This window comes from Corvus cornix, chromosome 4 (genome assembly GCF_000738735.6).
Source record: "Corvus cornix cornix isolate S_Up_H32 chromosome 4, ASM73873v5, whole genome shotgun sequence".
NCBI lineage: Eukaryota > Metazoa > Chordata > Aves > Passeriformes > Corvidae > Corvus > Corvus cornix.
This window is the reverse complement of record NC_046334.1, coordinates 47,789,202-47,809,164: the sequence shown is the minus strand read 5'-3', so window position 1 is coordinate 47,809,164 and position 19,963 is coordinate 47,789,202. Positions and strand designations below refer to the sequence as shown.

Below are 19,963 nucleotides of genomic sequence, written 5' to 3'. Positions count from 1 at the left end.
CACAGGACTTCCAAGTAATCAGTGCAAAACCCAGTTCTGCTACCTTTCACTAGACAAGAAGGGATGGGAAAAGACTCTGAGACATGCTGCCAGATAGTTTCATAAGTCTCTGAAAAATTTATTCTACACCAACTTCCACTATGACCTGACCAAAGGTTTATAAGGAAAAGTGTATTTCTTAGCATACGCTGTGGGAGAGAAGAAGAAAGACCCTTCCCCACACTTTTGAGCCAAATTCTTGCATCACTATGGAGGTGATTTTCAAATTTGTCTACTATGATTTATGTATTTATTGCCTTTACTTTCCATTTTCAATTTTTTGATAGTTAAACACTCAAATAAAAAGAAAATAAGCCAAGCCTTCTGTTAAAAGCAACACAACTAGATCTGGAATCACTGATGGTGCAATGGACAGACCATGGGCTACCCTCAGAGGAGATTCAGTAAGGCTAATTAATTTTCACCATGTCTGCCTCCTCAATTACTGACAAGGAGAGAGTGGTGATACAGGGAAGCCCACAAACCTGGAGCACTGTCAGATCATATTACTGTTCCTTCAATAAGCAAGATATGAACCTCTCAATGTTGTTTTACCTTAGGTCAAATTCAGGCCATATCCTCACCTATACAGATGTTTGCGTGTTGCAGTGCTGGGTGAGAGCCTGTTCTGCTGTTTTGTTACTCTGACACAGTAATTCTAATCTATTGCTCTGTGAGGACTCACATGATTTTTCTGCTCATATTTATTTCCTTCTGTTATTTTGAATCTCTTTAGAGGAAATTTTACATTTAAACTGAATGGACAATGGAAGGGTAAAGTCCAAGTATGACTCTACAATTGCTAATTAGAAAAAGAAAAAAAAATTAGCATGTCAACAGAAGGGGCTCTCTAGAGGCTTTTATAAACACCAACTGGCATAATAAACCATTTAAAAAGTGCTCTTCAGAGATGTTTGTATGCTCTCAAATGATGCATACTAAGAAAAAATTCAGTGAAGAGAATCCCTGTAAAGCATTCTAATTCTTCTTACATTCGATACAGGAGAAATTTATAAATTTTTCATACAACATAGCCTGCATATGAACATAGCATAAATGACTGAGAAGAAAGTAATTAAAAGTGCTACTTTTTGTTTTAAATATATAAGTAAATAAACAAATAAATAAACTCTTAAAAAAAAAATCCTATTTATGGCATCCTCTGCATGGACTACTTCTTGACCAGCTCCTGATCTATTGCAAGATTTTTTAGGCGTATTTAAAAAATATGACCGAGATGACCCTAAAATAGTTTCTGTAGACTACAGCCTTTCAAGAACTGTTTGATAAGTGCCTCAAAAATCAGTACATATAGCTTTAAGCTTAAAAGCAGCACAGGAGTCTCCCATTTGCCAAGTACAATTATCACCAACATGTTTGCTTATGCCTAATTTGGATGAACAGATTTGTTGATTTTAATAGCTTGCAAGGGTAAATATGTTAAGAAGTACATGCAGGACTGGGGCCTTAGCTTTAATCAAACTCCTTACAATTTTTATTATCTGAAGCATTTAATATTTTACTTACAAAATGTAATTTGGTGGAAACTAGATACTGAAGTATTTAGACCAGAAATAATTTATCTGCAATATATTAGTGACAGACCACCATGATGATAAATATTACATAACATCCTTTTTTAAATATTGCCTGTACCTAAATGAGATCAAAATTTTCTATCCCCTTCAGCTTTCCTTACCCAAATATCCTTGCATTATATTTCAGTACTATGAATTTCATCTTTTTCATGATAGAATAATCTTTATTTTCTTGTTTAATCAACTCTTTGCAAATTCCTGCAGTCCATAACAAAATAGATGCCAGGAATTTGATTCATATTAATTATTTTCATATTCCTGGTCATACCAGGGTTTTGGAGTTTTTTCTATCCAAATAATGAAAACCCACCTTAGAGTGTATAATACTCTTCCATCACTCCAGATTCGAAGCAAACGATTTGGAGTTGTAATCCAGTGAGCATCAGATTTCCTTGAGTTCCGGAAGAAAGTGTCTGGAATCCAAATTTTTCCAACCATATTGCTATTAAGCATAAGCACCTTCATTGAGCTGTTAAATTTTAGACGACTGTCATACCAAGTCTGGGCAAAAATTATATCTATAGTGTATTCCTAAAAACAGAGAAACAACCATATCTATGTTTACATTTACCAAAGTCTGCAAGCCAACTGGTTTTTGACCCATATATAAATCTGAAGCCACCTCCTCTATTCTCTTTTGTATGACCATTTGCATAGCAGACAGCAGCCAGTAAACCCAGAATGAGAGACAAAAGATGCACACAGCCTTCTGTCCCTTCCTCTTCTCCCCTGACACACAGTGATTATTTCAGGAAGAAGATACATGATGGGAGCTTACTGTAACTTGGAGGTTCCCACACAGTGCAATCACCTCTGGGGGCCTTGGACAGAAATTTAAGGGCAACCTTAGTACTTCAGGGTTAGACTATGTTTGTTAAGACAGATATTCCACATCTTTTAAGAACCAAACAAAACAAGCTTTCTGTATTTTCCCCCAAACTTTTCAACATGCAATTAAACATCTTTCAAGAAATTTCAGATTATGAAGAATGTAGAAATTAAACATGACAGTTTGCAGAACCATCTGTTAACATCTGCCTTGTATACCTACCAACATACAAAAGTATACATAATCATAATCAGGAAGGAAATTTCCCTAAAGAAATTCCACTTTACTTATTAAAGCCTCAAGGAAGTGCCTTCTGTAATAGAAAATAAAATTCCTCTGTAGACTTAATGGATTCGGTCAAAAGAAAGGTGGAAAACCAATAAATAAATAAAAGGAAACCCCTTTTTATTAAGAAATTCTTGACACAGTAAAACTTGAGAGAGATAAACAATACAGGTGCATAAAAGAATTCTGCTTTTCAAGGAATCCAGCCAGTTGTTTCTGCACTTCAGAAAAAGGGGCAAACCAGCAGCTCTCTTTGTGTTGGCACAGCACTAGACCAGGACTCTGACTTTAATGCCAACAGCCTCACTACCTGATGGCAGAAGTGATCTTCTCTGCACAGCTGCCCCATGAGGGCTTCAATGAGCACCTCAGCAGCTCCCCTGCAGGGAAGGAGCTGGAGACCAGACTTAAACACTTGGCGTTGGTTGTTCACCTCTCAGTTACAGGCTGAATGGACAGGCGAAAGCAAGGAAGAGACAGTGTTCACACTCTTACTTTAGCAAAAGGGGTTACTACTAGTTTACTTGGTCAATAAGAATGCATAGTGCAGTCAGTCAATTCTGTTTTTAAATAAAAGCTGAAGGCTTCATTGATTGGAGTGGATTTTTTTTTGTTCATTTTACTTTTAAACAATCACAGCAGCCAACTGTACAAGTTACAGATTCCTCATGAATTTCAGCAACTGATACCACCCACCTCTCAGGAAAGTTTGAGAAATTCGGGACTTTATCCTTGAGAAGTGCCAAGGCAGATATTCCAGGACTATCTGAAACTCTCTTAATTTTCCCACCTCACCAGATGGGAGAAGTGGAAGCTTAGGAAACAGATATGCTAGAAGGAGGCTTCCTCTTGCTCTGTGGCGTATGGCAGATGAATTACCACCTGAACTGTGGTAACTCAGTGATTTTCAAAGGTTATGAACGACTAATGCATGAGGCAAACAGCGGAGAGACAGAACAAAAGGACTAATAAAAATGCATTTTGAAGGTGACTTTGATCTAAAACTCTGCATATTTTTTGAGAGTCACTGCCATGAAGGTCAAAACAAGTCCCTGATCATTTTTTTTATTTCTGTAAACAGAATTCCAGACACCTGTGAAAACCCTGGAACTGCTTAACTTTAAAATTCAGCTTTCTGTGCTCATGTGCAGTGATTACAACTGAAAATGAAACTTGCCCTGCTGTGGTATAAAGGAGAGCCCAAGGCAGTGCACCAGAGAAGTGTTTTAATGGAACAGGATGAACAAAGATTCATGCATTGCCTTTACAGTATAAATAGGAGAAGAAAAAAAAAAGAAGTCAGTGAGCAAAATCAACAGACACGACCAAATGTACAAAAAGTGAAGACTGAGTTTGAAGGTGCTACTCTAAGCAGCCCCTTCACACTAGCAATACCCGGTTTGAGAAAAAAATTATGAAAGAGACATTATAGTCAAATCCATGAAAGCAAAAAAAAACACAGGTTGTCATAGAATATCAACCACTCTAATAAATTAGAATAAAAAAGGAAGATTATTTTGAACACAAAAAACAAGGGAATGGCCTCAGGTATTCTTTTACCTTTCAGTATTAAATGTGCAAGTTTGTATCCTGTTAAATCCAAACTGCAGCACTGTGCCAGCTACTAAGAGGAAAATTAGTTCTACCCCTGATGAAACCAGCATGCCATGTAATAGAGCAGTTGTTTAAAAAACTTTTGGAAAAGAAAACACAAAAAACCCCAACAACAATTCTTCATGGTACATTTCTAACTGTTCAAAAATAATCTAGTAGGCAATAATTTAACATCAGAATATTAGTAACTCCTTGTTTCCAAGCATCTTGCTGAATGTCAAACGAGATCCAAGTCCTAGCCTCTTGTAACACACCTGAAGAGACTTGGCCTCCATTTATAAGCTCACACTTCTGCACTCAGACATCTCCCTCTCCCTCTCTCTCTGCAATCACCCAACCACAGGCATAATGTTACCATTCATCCCACCTGAAAGACATGGGTTTGCAGCCTCATGGTGGGTGGCAGCAGCAGTTCACCCTGCTCTTCAGCAGGGACCCAGAGACAGTGCTCCGATTTCGCCCAAGAACAATTATTCCACTTCTACCATCTGCCTTGGTGACATTACTATCTACTTTTCAGCTATCTATTTGTCCTATGCCTCCCTGAGACCTCTCTGTCTTTGAGGGTCCATAATACATCCTGAGGCAGCACGTATTCTTCACACAATTCATCTTACACAGGATCACATTTTTAGCCTTTACTGTCTTTCTCTGAAGTGAATCACATATTGAATTCCCTAAATTTGCATCTCCTGAAAAATATTTCCTTTATGAAGAGGGAATCTGGGTGCATAAAATCTGTTAAAAATTAGGTAGAAAAATCACCATACTGTCTTTTCTGGGAGTACTTTGTTTCTAAAACAAGATGAATAGAAGCCCTATCTTTTTTTCAGATATTGTATAAGCAAGCACAACAGCAGCAAGATTTATATAATATTCTTTTAGTGCAGCGAATCTTTCTAGCCAACTATTTTGCTTTCCTTGTTTTCTTACAAAATTTAAAATTAACGCTCTTATCACGACTTCTACTAGACTTCCATGAAACTCACCATTTAATGCCACTGTGCAACCATAAAAATTGGTTTACTACTCTCTCTTTCAAATTAAACTAATGACAAAATAGCCATGCAGAAAAAAGTGGAATCCATCTATGGCTGTGTTAGTAACAGCCACAGCAGAATGCATGCTTATTCATATTTAGCCTCACAGGGTTCAAGAACAATGGCACACATTGGCTCATATTTGGCATTTGATTAAATCACTTTTTTTCACATCTGACATGAAGTGCCCACCTGCCTAATTATTTACAGATAACTTCAATCCTCCTCCCTCTCTTTCCTCTCTAAAAGATAATAACAGATTCCAAAGGCTGGGAACAGTGTGACTAATCAGAGATCACCATTAAAGGGCCAAGCAGGGAACAAACTGTGACTACGGACAAACAGGTTCATAGCCTGAGTGAAAGTCATTTAATAAATAAAAACAATCACTTCAAACAAAGTAGGAACAGCTATTGAAGGGGGATAAATGGAATCCTCAACATATTTCATTGTCATGCACAGTTCAATTACAGTCAGACTTGAAAACAGGTCAGTGGATTGCTTTTTTTTTTACTGGAAAGCTGTGAAAGAAAGGGAGGCAGATATCATCTGACACTATTGTTTCTCATTACAAACTGCATCACACAAATTCCAACATAATATCAATAAGGATAGAAAAAAGCCTAACAAAGAAGAAAAAGAAGAGTTCTTGGGTATTTTGCCTGACAGTCCAAAAACTGATTTGATATTCCACAATAAAAAAATTGTGGAGAGGGCAAGTAACAAGTAGCTAAATTGTGGGCTGGATTATGTTAAATGCAACACATTTTGTTTAAGAACAGGAAAAAGCGGCCTAGTTTCATGAGGCCAAACAGTAAATCAAGGAAGAGTTCCAAAACCAAACTCAGAACTAAAAAATTTTGCTACAAATTACAGACCTATAATGCAGCTAATGACCGGTGAATTTCAGAGAAAAATTAATAAAAACATATTCCTGTCACTTCATCTTTGCTCAGAAACCCAGCCCAGCTTTTCTTCCAGATTCAAAATTTTATGTGAAGGGCACCTCAAGGTTTCTGTAATGACACATTCTGAAATCTGTTTCATATGGAGCCCCTCAACGCAGTTCAACAAGTTGACATGACTTCACTTTATCGGTTATTTTATCATTCTATTCAGCATTCTAATTCCTTAAACTGGAATTCAATGTCAGTGAGGCAGGGAATTTAAAAAAAAAAAAAATTAAGAAGGGGAAACTAAAGAAAGCATTCTACCAGTCTATATGTTTCCACAACAAGAGATGTGACTTAATGCCAAATACTGGTTTAGTATGCCGATAAAGAGATTTTAAAAACAAAAAACTCATAGACAAAAGCCTTCCTAAGAGGTAAGCACCAAATAAAGCGTCGAGCATTAGCCAATTTATCTTCATCTTCCCAGGGTGCTGCCAACAAACACTCATAACCTTTACCTTTTCCCTCACTCAAATATCTTTGGACATAAATAAGGGGCCATAAAGTAATTTATTAAAATATTTAACCTATCTGTGATGTATAACCTCTCTTAACAAAATGTTGAAAATGTGGCTTCTCTCCCTGGTAAGTTACTTTAAAAGCCCTTTTAAGAGATTTTTTTGAGCTGCTTCAGGGCCAGCAATGGTTTCAGAACTTAATCCCCATAGCTGAGACCAAACCAAAAGTAAAATTTCTTGGTTTAGCAAACCATTTTAGTTTGCTCACTAAAGCAATCTGAACTTACCGACCTTAGGGTGAGATCTAACAGATCCACCAAACCACAGTGCTTCTGAAACATACCTGTAGTATTACATTAATGATACTGCAGCCATGGAAGAGGTGAGTGCTGCAGGAAATGCAGTGAACAGACATGCATAGTGTCTACTTCCAGAGTCTTTTAATCACTCAGATTGCTGTAATTGTACAGATAATCACACTGGAGGATGCTATGAGAACATATGCACAGGGTAAGTGGAAATACAGCAAATCATGTCTACTGAAGGTGAGGGAGTACAGCAAGACCCACATAGTCACAATTCAGAAAAAACCTCACTCTTCACATCACAATTCGCCATCTGTGCTTATCTAGTCCTTATTTTGAACATGCAAATTGACAGATGCAAACAACAATATGAATAAAAGGCAAGATTTAGTTCAATGTTTTGTAGATTATAAACTATCATTAAAATCTTGCCAATAGTGAAAAGATAGCTAGAAAAGTAACTAAAGCACTTCAGCAAAATCCATGCTTTTATTTCATCAGCTTAGATTTTGGTCATTTGAAGAGAACAGAAGGAGAGGAAGTAGATAAGTTATATACATAATCTATATACATTCTCATGGTAAAAATTATATAAAAAGTTTTGATTTACTTTTCAACTGAAAATTGAATATTTCAGCCAGTGCCTCTCATAAACAACCTTTAAACTCTAGAAAGTACTAGAGAACTCAGAACAAAACAAAACAAAAACCCTCAACAACTGAAAAACCCCAAAAAGGTGAAACAAAAAAAAAAAACCAAACAAACAACCCCCCCCCCCCAATAAAAACAAAACAACCACCAAACATATATAAATAAATATATATGAAAAACCCAGGAATAAATACTGGTATGGATTAAGGGCTTGCTTTAGAGATTGTCAATAGTGATTTATCAGCTCCATTGACTCTACTTTCTAAATTAAGCAGCTACATCTACTTTCCTGTAATTAGAGAGACTCTAGCCAAAACTGGACTCACAGGCAACTTTAACAACAAAGCTGTACATTACTCAAGCAGACATGATTTTGTAGTTTCCCTTCTTAAATAAACTATAAAGTTTCAAATACAATACTTCACCATTCAGTATGGTGCAAACGTTTTCAAAGCAAGACTAATTGCACAGCTACTGTTTGTTCTTTAATGTACATGGTCTTCCTGCCATGGTTCAAACTCCCAGCATTGATGGCAAATAGACTTACCTAGGGCTTGGTTTCTACTCTGCAACTCCTGCAAAATACACAATCCTACATGAAATACAGCATACCTATTTGGTTTTCTGATTGATGAGGCTCCAAATATCAATTATCTGCTACACTATACAAGATATATAATACATCAGAGCATGTACAGCCACCAAGAACTTCCTAAAAGGAGCCTCTACATACATACTGGTCTCAAGAACATAATCTGTTGTGGGGACAAACCTCTACAATAGAGACACTACTGTTATTCAAAAAGGCAACATCTCAATCAACACTTACTGTAGGCTGGTGAATGACACACTTCAAGAAAAAGTGTTTTGAACATGAATTCTCCATGGTGGTCTAAATAAGCACCCAGATGTGAAAGACTTGATGAAATTTAAAATCATACAAAACCAAACTAAAATGAAAGCCAAGATCAACAGGCAGTGAAGTTGCATTGACTTATTAGCAAAAGCATGTTGCATTTTTTTAATAGCTACTTTGTCAGTGCAGTCACTCCTACTGCCAAGGGAGTAAGGCAACACTCTTTCCAGGGGTAGGTCTACTTTACTGGCAAACAGCTTGGAGATGCTGCTGCAAGAGAGGCCTTCCAGACTGCTCCCCTTCAGCAAAGTGAACTTCCCATAGCATGTGCCGTGAGGGGAAAAATCCTGCTGTAGGTGCCTGGCTTTTAAGAGTGAATGAGGTTTTGTAGTGTCAGCAGAGATCCTGACAGCAGCTCTTGTAGGGGCCAGTGAATTACAGCAGCTTGCCCTGGTGCACAGCAGCAGAGGCAGCCATGAAAACCTCTGTGGTAAGAGCCACTGCTGAGGTCTGCCTCTATTGCAACAAGCTGTTTACAAGCTATTGCAACAATCAAAGCACACCGTCTGCCTCTCTTCTCCAAAACCCAGCTCAAATCTAGGCCAGCTGAATTATTCCAACAACTGGAATGCAGCGCGACCTGTGTCCATACAGACAGACAGGTAAGGAATTAATAACAAAGAACAGGTGTGTAATGCTCTTCAAAGTATTTATCTTATAGTTGACACAGAGGTAAGAGGTGCAGACAAAAAACTAAATGCAGCTTTTCTTAGCTGCAGACACAAGGGACACAATACAGCTGAAGAAGACAGAAAGTATTTGGAGAGGATATCACGGCACAGGAAGTAACAATAAACTTTCCAACAGAGCAGACAAGTAGACTGTGCAGCTTTGGGGTGAAAAGGAGGAGTAAAGTGCTGTTTGGGTTAGGTTTAACACTAGTCAATACCTTTACCCTCTTAATGAAGTGCTGTGTAATACTTACATTAACATTACTCTTGATTTAGATCATGTCAGATCACAACTGAACTGTGCAGGCACTCAATACTGGTTATACAGGATATATAACCTCTACAAGGAGCTTGTGGTTTGAATTTAACATAAAAGACAGGATTTGGAAAGCCAATGGGGGCATAATTACAGATAGCAACTTTAGCACAACACGAGCTTAATTCTTTGTGATAATTTTTAACCTTCACAGAGGAAAAAAAAACCATGACATGAACAAAAGGAAAAGTAAGTTTAAACAGAAACATAATGAGAAACAATGAAGTGACTTTGCAGACATTTATAGAAAGCTTCTTTCAAGCATAAAGGGCAGCTTGGTAGAAATTGATATAAAAAGTTGAAAGTATGGGAGCAGAAACTAGCAAGATCTGAGACAGGAAATGGCCTCTTGAGAAAAAAAAAAAACAACTAAAAATCGCTGAGGACAGGTTTTGAAGTACCTTGAAAGTGAAAGGAAACAGTTTATGTGTGAGATCCAATGAAAGAGAAGACAAAAGAAGAACTTGAGCAAGAGATAAGTCAGTAGAAAAAGTGGAAAATTCTCTCTGTAGGACATCTCTAGACGATATGAGAGGAGCTAAGCTGCAACTGGAAAGGTTACAGAAATACATTAGCAAAAAAATGGGAATTTGGACAAGAGTTTCCATGTGATGGATTAAAAAATAAAGAAATATAAAATCTCTTTGCATTCAGAATTTGAAAGTCTAAAACTGAGACCCTATTCCTGGTTCTAAGATCCATCACATCAGAAAATTTTTAGATACCAGTCCTCAATGACATACAATAGTGATTATGTACAGCAACTGAGAGTGTGAAAGAGGTGAAAAGTTGTAAGCTTTAAAGACGTGATTCAGTCATACTGAGCTAACAAAACAACCGCAAACACATATGAGTGACACAAGATAGTATTTTAGACTGGACAAAAGGAGACACAGAAGAGCAAGCAACTGGCACAGAAAGGTGGCTGAATTTGTGCATGAAACTTCCAAGAAGGAACTGAGAGCAGGAGAAGAGAAGATGACCATGGAAGACGTACTGTGCAGAAGCACCTAAGGAAGAGCTTTAAGAAATATATTCACGTCGATACTTAAATAGACCAAGTGTTAGGAACACAAGAAACTAAGAGACTTTATCACAACACACTGACAGACTGACCACAGATAAAAAGCAAGCTTTTTCAGAATTGTTGTCTAGCCTTAGTCACGTCCACAGCTCAGCACTTCTGCCATTTCTTTAACAAATTACAGAATCAAAGATCAGCCCTATGCAACAACAGAGCACTTACATCTGAAATCTTGGATACTTCAGAGGCAGTTTGGTTATTGCTCTGGCTGTGAATGCTAAGAATCTGAGATGATATAAACTGGATTTCCAATTAGGGGAGTGAAGTAAAAATAAACAGTAGTTGTTGTTGTAGTAGTAGTAGTAGTAGTAGTAGTAGTAGTAGTAGTAGTAGTAATATATTGATAATTATCATTACTGCAACCATGCCAACTGTGGCTTAAGTGATGCAATGGTACAATATGAAACCAGTATTTCCTAAAGCATGAACTAATCTAAGATATAAGAACCAACCACAGCACAAAAAGACTGCAGCCTTACATAATAACATTGCTATTATATGGCACACAGAAATCAGGCCATATTTTACAGCAAGGAGCATAGATTTTCCTAGTGACTTGTGTGGAACCTTCAGTACCTTTCCTGGCTTCATACCTATTAAGGGACAACAGGTAAACTGCAGCTAAAAACAGGAAAAATACTGAATGCTGTTTAAAGTGCAGACTGAAAAGATGCCTGTTCTCTGCTTTGGCTTCGGAAGGCTACAGCAACATTTGTCAGTTGTACAGTAGCTGCATTTTCCCTCATCCCTCACCATTCCCTTCAAATTGATCACAGAAATTGGGAACAACACAGGAACTGCTATGCTGAGCCAGTATGAGCAGAATACTGCATGTATTTGGCCAATTCTCCCTGAACAAGACAAGCTTAGAGTTATCTTGCAATAGCAGCAGCCAAACTGCAAGAACCAGATTAATCAATTTAAGCTAATCTTTTTTGGGGGGGGAGGAAAAAAGAGAGAACAATCATGAAATTGTACTTGTGAAGTATCATGTAGCTTCTAGAGCTGGTAACATAAGAACTGCCAGCAGAAATATGGGGTTTGACTTCTAAGTATACTCCATAACAGAAAAAAACAATGCTCAAGCCTACTGAAGGAGTATTTACTCAGCTGCTGTAAATGAACAGTGTCCATCAATCTCAAACAGTCATCTGAGCAAGCCAATCAACCATGATCACTTGCCGTGCTGACAAGCACCACAATGATTGGAATCTATCTTCCCTAATTGAAATAACAGAGTGAGTTGGGAAAAAAAATATTATTCTAGCTTATTTCAAAGAAGATACTGTGCAGTAAGAAGAAGGTAATATTCATAGGCTCGTTGTTTTATGAACAAATTGATCACAGAACACCTGCCATTTGAAAGAGAATTAAACCAATTTGCATAAAGTGCACAAACTTGACTTTCCAAAAATTTTGACTGCTTGCACAATGAATAACCACAACCTAGGAAACCTCATAAATTCTCAAATATGGGCCAAACTGCATCCCTCATGATCTTCCTTTCAGAAAGTCTGTATAAAGCTCATAGAGACAGTGGTTCTCCTCAAAACAGTCTTCTTCAAACATGAAAGCAATTCTAACCTCCAGGAAAAGCTTCAGGTGCATTTCACTAACCACAACAAGACCTATCAAACAGTGTTAACCCAGTTCTGAATTCTTACTACTATTGCAGCATTTGCATAGCCCTGATTTACTGTGTTTACATTTCTCATGTGGAACTGTGTTCATTTAGACACAGAGCTCTGTAACAGACAGTCAGACAAGGAGGAAGACAGAGTTCACATCTTTCCTTCTGGACAATTCTTACTTTGGATTTTTTTCTCTAGCGTTTGTTAAATCCTTAAGTCAATGTGACATGTGAAGTCAATGTTCACACATGTAAACTGACTAGTTATCTGCAGGATCAGGGCCTTGCTAAATCCAGTACCATTGAGTAGCACAACACTGAATACAATTCAAAACCAGAGTTTAAACTACCTTTACAGAATAATGCACAGAAAGAGTGTGTATCTTTAAGTACTGGATTTCAGGGTACCTTTAGGTAAAGTATCTTCAGGTCATGATTACTTATACTGTAGTATACTTTGTGTAAATTAAATTGCATTGTAAAGTAAGAGTACAAACCTTCAAACCCTCAATACAAATTTAGTGACCAGTAGAATAAGTGCAGTGACACACCAGGCTATAAAGTATCCTCCACATGTGCAATAGTGTTGAGCAATCTGTTTCAGGATGCTGATCCCATTGATACATGAATACTTTGGAAAAAAAAAAAATCTGCAGCTAATTACTGCAACTAGAGAAAGAAGTGGAATTTACAAGTCAAAGGATACTTAAAATTCACCACCATTCTACATAAAGTCATAAATGGTACAATATGACAAGACAAATTGTATCCTACCAACGTCCAGGCCATGCAGTCTGCCTACTAAAGTAGCATATTGTATACTCTGTGAGTATCTGATTTTCTAAGTGATTTAGCTCTCCTGTTAAAAATTAGAGTGGTAGGCTTTAAAGTATGGCTTCAACCTGCAGTCACAGTAGCCTTCAATGGATAATAAGCAAAGATCATGTGACAAAAGCTAAATTATCCACAGAAGAGAAATGTTGGAAAATAACAAGGAAACTGAACTACTCTAGTGAAGTGCAGTCCTAAAAATTTATCCTGGAATTTTCATATTGGACCTTCTAACAGCAAGTTCCAGTAATAAATACAGAAAGGGAATACAGAGCATCATCTCATCTGCAGGAAGGGAAATAAAAAATAGTAGCACTCAAACACACTAAAATGGCTATGATATCAGAATGCTACAAAGTGCTAAGTCATGACTTAGAAACACATTAAAAAGCAAAGGAATTTAAAAGCATCATTTTGTTTCGGTAAACTTACATATTTATATATGTATGCAGTTTTATACAGACAGATATAGACAGTGTGGTGGAGCACTTTCAGTTTTTAGTCTATCAGTCACAATATCTGTGCATCTATCCAGAAACAATCTGCTTCTTTCTAACTATTTACTATATGAAACTTGAGTAAATATACACCAAATACAGGGAAAGTATAAACTCTTCTCTTTGATCTTCATTTTTGACACAATGCAATTCTGCATCTTACTTAAGGAACTGCTCCCGCATTCCTTCTCAAAAAATTTCTCTAATTTGTGGTATTAGTCTTTATTGTCATGAGAGTTTTGATCAAACAGAAATTACAAGAAAAGGTCTTCTCTTAGTTAAAGGAAGGCAAAAATGTCTTGGAGGGGTGCCATGCCTCTCCCAGCCAGCTGAATTGTCCACTTGAACCATCTTGTCAAACCACAAAAGCTGTGATTGCCAACTGTGTGCTGGCATGGTTCTCCCCTGGACATCTTGGGGCATCAGCAGCACAAAACTTTGCATATTTATGAATACACAGGGTTTGGGGGATCAATACAGGGCAGAGGAAGCTAATGAGGCCAACAGGCAGCATGCACCAACATGCATTTTTGCACTGGGACCATATATCTGACTCTGCTACTTTGATCACCACCAAACAGTGGTTGCTTTTCATCTTGGCCCTAGCTTGGAAGGAGAAAGGCAGTAAAAGCCTAATACTTCTACTTATAATGTTCAATATAAAGTAAAAATAGGTTCTAAATAGCCACTGCATATCTAAACTCTGTAAAGAAAACCCTAGACTACTGCAGAGCTACTGAGGATCAAGATTTTGCTAATAAAAATGCACTTAAAATCATCAAATCATCAAGGTTGGAAGAAAGCTGTAAGATCATGAAGTCTGACCACCAATCCAGAACTGTAGCCCCTAAATCAGTAAACCACATCACCCAGCATGAGATCCAGACACCTACTGAACACCTCCAGGTGACTGCCAATGCTAACTCTACCACCTCCCCAGGCAGCCTATTCCAATGCCTGACTATCCAAACAGAGAAAAAAGTTTCTCAATATCCAATCTGAGTATCACCTGCCTCACCTTGAGGGCAGTTCCTCTTGTCCTCTCACGGTAGGCACAGTAAAAGAGAGTGGGCCCTGCTTCACTACCTCCTTTCAGGGAGTTGTACCAAATGATGAGGTTCCTTCCCCCTGAGCCTCCTCTTCTCAAGAGTAAACAAACCCAGCTCCCTCAGCTGTTCCTCCTAAGACAGGTTTTCTAGATATTTCATATGCCTTGCTGGACTTTACTGGACATGCTCCAGCACCTCAATGTCCTTTTTAAAGTGAGGGACCCAGAACTGAAGCACTCAAGGTGCAGCCTCACCAGTGCCAAGCACAGGGGGACAATCCCTGCCATGGTCCTGCTGGCCACACTATTGCTGATACAGGCCAGGATGGCACCTGGGCACACACTGGCTCGTGTTCAGCTGCTGTCAATCAGCACTCCCAAGTCCCTTTCTGCTGAACAGCTCTCAAGCCACTCTTACCCCCGCCTGTAGCACTGCATGGGGTTGTTGAGACCAAAGTGCAGGACCTGGCACATTGCCTTATTAACTTCCTACAGTTGTCCTTGGCCAACTGATGAAGTTTGGCCAAGTCTCTCTGCAGAGCCTTCCTACCCTCAAGCAGATGAACCCTCCCACTCAACTTAGTGTCATCTGCAAATTTACTGAAGGCACACTTGATCCCCTCATCCAGATCATCAATAAAGACAGAACTTGCCCCAATATATCGACCCCTGGGGAACACTGCTAGCAACTGGCTGCCAACTGAATTGAGCTCCATGTGCCACAACTCTCTGGGACCAACCAGCCAGCCAGTTTTTTACCCATTCTAGAGTTCACCCATCCAAGCTATGAGCTGCCAGTTTTTTCAGGAGGATGCTGTGGGAGATGGTGTCAAATATTATACTGAAGTCTAGATGGACCACAGCCTTTCCCTTGTCTACTTAGCTGGTCATTTTGTCACAGAAGGAGACCAGGTTGATCAAGACAGACCTTACTTTCACAAATCCACGTTGGCTGGGCTTGATACCCTGGTAGTCCTGCATGTGCCATGTAATGGCACTTAGCTGCATTTTAGATGGCTTTGTACAATGCATAGCACAGGTTAGCTCTAAAAGACAGATTCAAAAATTTTTAGACTTAGTATTTTAAGCCTAAATACGCTACTGATCCAGACACTTGTTAAAGGTGTTTCCTCAGGTTGCAGGTGCCTGAAGAGGTCACAATCTCTAGCAAAATGCACCTTAATCATGGGATGACTATAGCATCCAAAATGTTGCGCCAAAATACAACAGCCTTCAAAAACAAGTCCTAATGAATGTCATGCATAGACCCCAATTACAAAAGTTTATCAAATAGCAAGGGGAAAATAGACAATTAAAAAAACAAATCTGTTTCCTCTCATAGTATGTGTTCTCTAAAGCTTTCAGACAAACATACTCCCTTGATATGCTGCTTCAGCATCACTGTCAGAAAAAATACCCTCTACATCATGTGGTATCCAAGCTTAATAGTTAAAGGACAACATTTGCCAGTGTAAATTAACGTATGTGGCAAATGGGGATTGGAAATCACAGAAAATGTATTCTCTTATTAAGTAATCAAATTAAGTAATCAAATAAGGGACTAAGGACAGCCCTTGAAATGGAAGCAATTTTTGGATTATTAGTTAAAAATCTCAAACAGTATTGACTCCAAGGAAAGTGCCTTCCTAAGGAAACCAACAGCCCACATTAAGAGAGCTTACTGGGTAAAATTTGTTACTATTTATTTTGCTGAGAACATTGTTTCCCAGAACAAAAACTTTTTTTTTTGAAACCCTAATCAAATTATTTTCAGATACATGGTTTTACTTATTTTTACAAATGTTTGATCTCTGTGCTGATGTCAGATGCTCATACAAGCCATGTTCTTGAAGTCCAAGGCCAGTGAAAGCAATTGGCCTTTCATGAAGGCCACAGTGGTTTTAGACTGTAATTTAAATTGCTAAGTAGTTTTCTGTCCATTTTTAAAAAGACTAGAATAGTTTTTGAAGTTCTATACCTTAGTAACATTTACCTTATTACCCTTTGGTGGCATGCTTCATTATCTTTTCTTTTAAGAGAAATCAGAAAGTTGGAGAGAAACATCTAGTTAATATACATTATTAAATAATAGGATCCCTCTCTCTAGTGAAGTAATATACCTTTTCAGTAGGATACCAATCCTTACCTTGGACTATAAGCCAGTATGACTGGCTTTTACTAGCAGCATGGCAAGGACATCACCACCCAGCTTGAGCACAGCTCTAGCAGATGTGGAGAGACCTCTAAATAACTGACATGAAACAGTTCCATGGCTGATACTCCCAGCTCTGGGCTGAGTAAGCAGAAGGCAGCTGTGGGCACAGGAGAGGTCACGGTTCACAGCTGAACCATAACTGGAAGACTACCCAGTGGCTGTAGAGACAAGAGGAGGGCATGGGAGATGGGGCAGGGTTATTCTGCAAAGCCAGACATGTGCTGGCTCTTTAAAACTAGAAAACTGAATCTGTAAGCATTTCTCATGTTCAGTTCCAGTGTGTGCAATACCTACTGGCCCCAGGCTGAAGAGCTTACATAGGTTACTGGAAAAAGAAGTCTCTACCACTTGCTAGATCCTCCTCACACATCCTCACAGTTTGCTTCCACAGTTAAGTTCCTTCAGAAGATGACTGGACAGAGAGAACCAAAAGAGAAATACCACAAAAGGGAGACAGAAAAAAACAAAGACACCACTTACACCAGACATGGAAGCTGGAAAATTTTCCCCACTCCATTGCTCTTATGCTCTATCACACACTTCATTACATACAGTCCTGGCCTGAGACATGGATTTCCCTGCCACAGCCCAGGTAAAGACAACCCTAAGTTTTTTCGATCACTATGCTAGAATGAATATCCTTTGCCACAGATCTGCCTGTTTATCCACAGTATCTATACCACTGGTTTTTCTTGCTTGGCTTCCCATTACCAAAAGTCGCTATTCCCCACCCACACATGATGACGTACATCTAAACCACAAGATCCTCAACAATAATTGAGAATTACTGCACTCTCAGAAAATGCTCAGAAGCCCCCTGCACTGGCATACTCCAGCCTCTGAACAAAACTCTTCTCTGCCATGCAAATTCAACACTGTCAGCAATTTTGTAGGGAGGTAAAAGGAGTTTACCTTTGTTAAAGGAGGTAAACTCAAAATAACCTGAGGGCAAGTGCCATCTTGGTCCTGGGCAGAAGTCATGCCAAAAGGCCTTTATAAAGCTTCCAACACAACCATCTCATACAATGCATGACCTAAGGGAACTAAGAAAATACCACACACTCAACTTCCTCATAAGTGCTGTTACTTCAGTGTTGGTACTAAACAGATAGGTGAGAGCTCAAGAGGTCTACCAGAAACCAGGTGAGATGCATTGCTCAACTTCTAAGAAACCAGCCACGTATACACACACAGAGAAAAGGACACAGAAGACTAAATTGAAAAAGGAAGACAAAAGAGTTAATTTCAAATTTTTCTTTCCATGAATTTGAAGAAAAACCAACCAAACAATGGATCACCTCACTGAAAATAATTTTGCTCACAACTGCTGTGTCAAATGTTATTTTTCTTAGGCTCTGAAGAGTAGCTCCAGGAAATCAAACCAGGCCAGAGATAAACCAGGTATATGCAAACATTGTGGAAATATTCAACACAAACTAAAACAAGAATCTGATGCAATGTATTCTGTGTGGCCCCATTTTTTTAAAAGAACAAATGTATTTTTAAAATTACAACAATTTCAAACAGAGACTAAATGTACCTTTGCAATAACCACAATCATATCCAACAGCATAAAAATACACAATAAAAAATAAAGAAACTTATTTAATTGAGATTAGAATTATTTCATAATATTAATCCATAGCAACATGCAGATGATGTATTCTGTCAATAATCAGAACTTACCATATTGATTGGGTCAACTGGACCGATGCTGTTAACATAGACATCTGTTTCAATTACCGTAGTTCTCACTAAACAAAACAGTAACCATAATAATTACATCTTTAATTAACTCTGTGCATTGTCAGTGCAATATAATTTATTTAACTAAAACAACAGTGTTGTTCTGATATTCTTTTATTTGATTCAGAATAATTAGATTTCTGGTTTGTTCATTTTGTGAAAGATCATATATGACTTGGCTCTCTTATTTCATATGAATTTTCAGAATTATCAAATTGAATTTCTTAGTTCATAACACAATCCCCACCTGTGCTTTTTGAACAAATATAAGACAGCTAAAAAAGGTAAAGGAAGAAAAACAAATAAAACAGGAAACCCAAAAACTGTCTTCCAACATAAAAATACAATCCTAAACAGAAAAAAAGTTTGGAAAAATTTTTTTCATACAACAAACCATGAGGTTTGGGACAGATGTGTTTATCAGCTGTAAGGAATCAATATGAAGTGCCTTCTATCAATTTCTACTGAGAATGTGTAACAAATACAAAATAACTTTTCACAACAGGTTTCGTCAGTTCATGAAGCTATAGCACACCAAGGGATTACTGATGTTCCTTCACCAGCTTGATGAATACACTGGTTCAAACACCACTGAAAGCTCCTCAATGAAAGTCATTTAGAAGTTAAACATTACCAAACTTACTTTTCTTTAAAAACAGGGAAAGCACTCTCACTGAGCAGACAAAAGACCAAAAATTTTTAAAAATATATTCCCTTACAGAATATACTCTCTCCTTTGTGCGTTTACAGAAGGACACAAAGTCTAAGAGAGTTTCCCTGAAAGGCCCACTTCAAGTACAGGAGGCTTTGATAGTTCAGTTTTTAACTCTTAACTGGTTTATACAGAAAAAAAAATGCACAAATCAAAGAGGTGAGGATGCATTTTAATTTCATCAATTTACCAAGAATTTTCTTCTAGTTTGTACTAGAGAACCAGAATGTGGACACAAGAGGATGTTATGTCCTAGTACCCAGTGGAATGAAGTGGGACAATAATAATAGAGCTCTGCTGGTCTTTTTATGATATGGCACAATAAAATAAGCATCTCTTTCTATCTGAAGATAAAAAAGGGGGAAGGTACAAACAAAAAAGCATTTTGATTTCATACAAGATGGACCCTGGGTCATTAGATTTAATTTTTTTATACAGAAAAACTTCAGAGGTTGTCCAAGAACAAAGAGGTTGTTCAAGAACAAACCTAAAATGTTAAGAAGATTTTTCAAATTTCTTAGAACT

At 37.9% G+C, this 19,963-nt stretch overlaps 1 protein-coding gene across 4 annotated transcripts in view; it reads right to left on the bottom strand.

Annotated features, from left to right (window-relative positions):
- The window catches only part of GABRG1 (gamma-aminobutyric acid type A receptor subunit gamma1), a 62,910-nt gene that overhangs the window by 20,517 nt on the left and 22,430 nt on the right, over nucleotides 1-19,963 (bottom strand). For all 4 annotated transcript variants that reach the window (XM_039551197.1, XM_039551200.1, XM_039551199.1 and 1 more), the window contains exons 3-4: nucleotides 18,667-18,734; nucleotides 1,948-2,168 (exon numbers count right to left, since the gene is read on the bottom strand). In XM_039551197.1, coding sequence (XP_039407131.1) covers nucleotides 1,948-2,168; nucleotides 18,667-18,734 — 289 coding nt within the window. The remainder of the gene's footprint in view (nucleotides 1-1,947; nucleotides 2,169-18,666; nucleotides 18,735-19,963) is intronic.